Consider the following 5,536-nt stretch of genomic DNA (forward strand, 5'->3'; position numbering starts at 1 on the left):
TTAATCTTTGAAATTGAGTCCTTGGCTCGCATGATTGTTCCGAATTGAGGGGTCTCTTTTCACATTTCATATGGGACTAACTCAATCACTAATTTTTCCTTCAAAACATACGTTAGTCGCATACGGTTGTCATTAATCACCGAAACTTACCATTACATCTATCGGCCTAGATGCACTTCAGCCGCCTCTTATTACACACGGGAAATGCTTGCGCTAGTAGTGGCGCGATCTAGCACGCCGCGCCGTTGGTGCCTCGTTCGACGAGCTTGCCTCGTCGCCGTAGAATCCCCCACGATTCCCCCCAGCTCGGAACGCCGCCCCGCCGTAGTAGGGAGCCATGGAACGCTGGCCACCGGGCAGCTGGTACCGGCTGCCGAAGCGCGACGCCACGGCGTTGCTGGCTGGAACTGGAACCGGGCGAGGGATGACGGGTCGGACGGCGTAACCTTGCGGTGCATCTGGGTAGGCGGGGCGCATTGTCTGCGCACCGTGGAGTGCGACCAGGGACGACCCGCGGCGCGAGCCGCGCCCGGACCCGCTGCCGCCCGCGCCATCGCCGCCCTCGATCTCGCGCATGCGCTGGAGGAAGGTGTTCAGGGGCCTGATGTAGTCGTCGAAGCCGAGGCGGTTCATGGCCCACACGATGTCCTCGGCGGTGACGGTCTTGCGGTGCTCGGTGTGGCACCGCTCGTTGGCCTCGCCGGTCACGAAGCTGATGAACTCGGACACGCAGTCCTGGATCATCTCCTTGGCGCCGTCTGAGATCTTGGCGTGAGGAGGCAGCGCATGGCGCATGATGCGGGACACGTTGGCCACGGGCATCAGGCGGTCCTGCCCCCGGATCACCGGCTCAGTGCCGGGCACAAGCGGTTCCGTCGACATTGCTTCCTTGGCAACGGCGGCGCGTTCCGGTGCCATGGCGCAAGGAGCCCAGGGTTTAGGGCCTTGGGGATCCGTAGACATGGGTTTGGTGGTGGTCTTCTGGTCTGTATTTGTGAGTTTGAGGTGTTAAATAGGAAACAACCAGTTGTGTTGTGTGCTGGATACCTCCGTATTCATATCCAGCCTAGTAGGATGGAGGCAACGGATATTAATTTGGTTGCATGTATTTATCTTGGGCCTGAATTTCGGTGGTGGAAAATCCTTTTCAATAGTGTCCACTACAAACGCGGAATTCGTGCAATTCTCTTGAGCTAATTATACTATTGTTATATTATTATTATTATTATTATTACTATTATTATTATATATAAAGTGCTACCTATTTAAAAATTAACTTTAAATTAAAACTTAATAAGATTAGAATAGACGCACGTGATTAGGCACAGGGCGTAGCTCCTCACCGCTTCTTGATAAGCTGGCTCACATAGACGAACCCATGTTTGCAGGCGCGTTCCTATTACAAAAACCCAGCGCAATGCCCCTTCGCGCCTTGCGAGAAACGCCAGGCGGAGCTACCCCCTCACGTCGTCATCGCAGCAGCTGCTGTCGCAGAGATCGATGATCTCGGTGCGCCTGTCGTTCTGTGGCGCCGGGTCCGCGATCGCGCTGCTAGAGCCGGAGGCCCCCTTGGTCAGCCTGCTCCGTGCCGCCTTGAGCGCGCGGTACTCCACTGACCTACAAAACGGTTGACAAATAAACGACTAAGAAAAGCAAACTGATCAAAGAGGACACCAGATTTAATGTGGAAAACCTTAAAGACCACGGACGCCGGTCCGCAAATCTTCGCTATATCGAGTGGGGTTATAATGTTTCTTATCCCAAACAGTGACTTACAAGAAGTATTTATAAAGATGAAACTAACGGGCTATTCGATCCATACCGTCAATTGACCGATACTGTCATCGTCAACTGACCGACTGATACTGATACCGTCAATAGACCGATTGATACCGTCAATAGACCGATTGATACTGTCAATGCCGCTTGGCTCCAGCTGAAGCCCGAAGTCGATCTTATGCATCTACAGCTGAATTTGGATCACAACTCAACAAACTCCACCTTGAGACAAATTTTTTCTTACAGCATAAACCAAAAACTTCACCCTGATCACAACAAAGAAAATACTTTCGGCACCAAACAACCTCTTGGGCTAAATCATTATACCAACTAAACTTGAGCAAAGCTCAAACTTAGCAACAAAAACTGGCTTTATCATCATATCAGTAGGATTATCATGAGTGCTTATCTTACATACCTTTAGCTTACCTTGTGTGACCACATCACTAACATAATGGTACTTGATATCAATGTGTTTTGTCCTCTCATGAAACATCTGGTCTTTAGTGAGATATATGACACTTTGACTATCACATAACAGGTTAATGCAAAAATCATCTCCACAAAGCTCAGCAAACAATGCTTTAGCAATATCCATGTATTCTGCTTTAGTAGTAGACATGGCAACAACAAGATGCAATGTTGCCTTCCAACTCACAGAATAACTACCAATAGTGAACACATAACCTGTGAGTGATCTTCACCTATCCAAATCAGCAGCAAAATCTGAATCCACGTAGCCAATGAGTCCCTTATCGGTCCTGCCAAATTTCAAACAAGCATCTGCAGTGCCTCGGAGGTACCTGAAAATCCACTGAACAGTCCCAGTATTCTTTACCAGGGTTAGACATGTATCTAATAACCAAACTCATAGCATAGAATAAATCCGGGCAAAAGCAAACTATGGCATACATCAACGAACTAACAACACTAGAATATGGAACCCTTGACATATATTCAATATCCTCATCAGTACTAGCACACTGTATTGCTGATAATTTAAAGTGAGATGCAATAGGAGTACTAACAGGCTTTGCATCATGCATGTTAAAACGATGAAAAATCATCTTAATGTAATTTTGCTGACTAAGCAATAATAAACCAGAACTTCGGTCTCTAGTTATCTCCGTACATAGAATTTTCTTAGCAGCACCAAGATCCTTCATGTCGAACTCATTACTCAACAATTTCTTCAATGTAGTGATTTCTTCCCTGCTCTAGGAAGCAATTAGCATGTCATCAACATATAACAAGTATATAGGTGATCCATCAACAAGCTTAATGTATATACAGCTATCATAATCAGACCTCTTAAAGTCATGCGACAACATGAATGAATCAAAACTTTTATACCACTGACGAGGAGATTGTTTTAAACCATACAAAGATTTTTCAATTTGCAAACATAATCTTCCATGCCAGGCACTATGAATCCTTCTGGTTGGTCTATGTATATCTCCTCCTCAAGTTCTCCATGTAAGAATGCAGTTTTCACATCTAACTGCTCAAGCTCAAGATCATGCATAGGAACAATACTAAAGAAGAATTGAACTATGCTTCATAACTGGAGAGAACACATCATTATAATCAACACCAATGATTTGACTGAAGCCTTTTGCTACTAACCTTGCCTTAAATCTTGGAGGCCCACTTGAAGATAAACCTTGCTTTCTCTTGAAGATCCATTTGCAACAGACAATCTTCTTTTGTTTAGGCAAGCACACAACCTCCCATGTACCATTCTTCTCGAGAGACTGCATCTTCTCCTGCATTGCTGAGATCCACTTCTCACGATCTCCAAAATCAATAGCTTCAGTGTATGTAGCCAGCTCTCAGTGTTCTCCATCTATCCAGCACAACTCAAATCATAATGAACCATATTACATTCATCAATATAACGGGCTGGAGGTCCATAACTCCTTTTTGTTTTGCGAAGTGCAATAGGTAGATTTTCAGGCTGCAAATCAGGAGGTGAGTGCTGAATAGTATCATAAACATCATTATCAACAATTTCAGCTTCCTGATCATCCATGAGCTCCACCTACATGCTTATTTATTGCTGCTCTTTATCAGAATTATCTGAAACAACATATGTGGACAAGCTATCATTGAACATCACAAATTCATTGAAAACAACTCTCCTGCTCATGACAGTCTTTCCAGTTTCAGGATTCCATAATTTATATCCTTTTACTCTCGAACCATAACTAAGAACAGACACTTAATAGCTCTAGGCTCTAATTTTCCATTGGCAACATGAGCAGCCACAAACTCTCAACTGTGAATAATCAGTAGGTGTACCGGACCATACCTCAATGGGAGTTTTATTGTTGAGTGTAATAGAAGACAACCTGTTGATCAAGTAACATGCTGTGTTAGCAGCTTCAGCCCAAAAATACTTGTTCATACGAGTATTGGACAACATGCAACGAGCCTTCGAGATGACGGTTCTGTTCATGCACTTGGCCACACCATTCTGCTGCCTTCCTTCATCAATTCCTTCCTTCATACGGTGTGATGCCTGACAATGCCTTCCTTCATGCAGTAATCATCAAAAGCATCCGAACAAAATTCTCCACCATTATTAATACGAAGCGCCTTGACCTTCTTTTCAGTTTGTCTTTCTATCATAACTTTCCACTCTGTAAAAGCAGCAAAGGTATCATCTTTGTTTTTCAGAAAATAAGACCACACATTTCTAGAGTAATCATCAATAATGGTAAGAATGTAACGAGCACCACCATATGAAGGCTTACGAGAATGCCCCCATAAATCAGCATGTACATAATGAAGAGTACTTTTGGTGGTATGAACAGAGGTATTGAATTTTACCCTTTTGTGCTTAACAAAAATACAATGCTCGCAGAACTTTATGTTGCTCAAAGTACAGCCATCAAGTAGGTTTCTTTTCATCAATTTTGCCATACCAAGTTCACTCATATGTCCAAGATGCATATTCCATAGGTTAGTCTTACTAGGTTCATCATGAGTAACGGCGGCAGTGGTAACAGAACCATGTAAAGTACTTCCTCTAAGAACATATAACTTAGCAGAATTCAGATCACCCACCATGTAAATAAGATATCCTTTTGATACCTTTAAAACTCCACCTGAACCGGAATATCTGAATCCTTTCGTATCAAGTGTGCCAAATGAGAAGAGATTCCTAGTCATCCTTGGTATGTGGCTCGCATCTTCAAGTGTGAGTGTCATGCCATCATGCATCTTGATCTTAACAGAGCCGATGTCCATGATCTCACATGGGTTATCATCTCCCATACCCACGACATCTCCATTTTGCATAGGCTTAAAGGAACTAAACGAATCCTTGTTAATGCAGATATGAAACGAACATGTGGAATCAAGTATCCACTCATCATGACTAGCAACACAACCAGCAAAATTGACAAGGCAGTAACCTGAATCAAAATTACCAGTACTGGTGATGATAGAAGCCTTACCATCAGACTTATGTTTTGATGTACCATTCCTTTTCTCCTTATTTTGCAGCTTCCAACACTCTTCAATGAAGTGTGATTTCTTCTTACAGTACTTGCAGAACTTCTTGGGTCTGGACTTTGAACGGCCTCTACCTTACTGACTCTTGTCACGATCATTGTTGTCGTTGTAGGTTTTCTCCTCAGAACTGCCTCTGACATGCAGTGCTTTGCCCTTGGAAGACGACGCCTCCGACTGAACCATGCTTTTCATCTTCTCCCTGGACTGGAGTGCCTCATAAACTTCTGGTAGGGTTAGT

General features: G+C 44.1%; 1 protein-coding gene across 1 annotated transcript; it reads right to left on the minus strand.

Moving 5' to 3' along the window:
• Positions 1-213: 213 nt before the first annotated feature.
• On the minus strand, positions 214-918 carry LOC120669223 (nuclear transcription factor Y subunit B-3-like). The gene has a single exon (XM_039949009.1). The coding sequence runs from the start codon at positions 916-918 to the stop codon at positions 214-216; it is 705 nt and encodes a 234-aa protein (XP_039804943.1).
• Positions 919-5,536: the final 4,618 nt, after the last annotated feature.

Source organism: Panicum virgatum, chromosome 4N (genome assembly GCF_016808335.1).
Source record: "Panicum virgatum strain AP13 chromosome 4N, P.virgatum_v5, whole genome shotgun sequence".
NCBI lineage: Eukaryota > Viridiplantae > Streptophyta > Magnoliopsida > Poales > Poaceae > Panicum > Panicum virgatum.

Bases quoted from the DNA above. Each gene is read 5' to 3' on its own strand.
- LOC120669223 (XM_039949009.1), bottom strand. From the start codon at position 918: ATGGCACCGGAACGCGCCGCCGTTGCCAAGGAAGCAATGTCGACGGAA.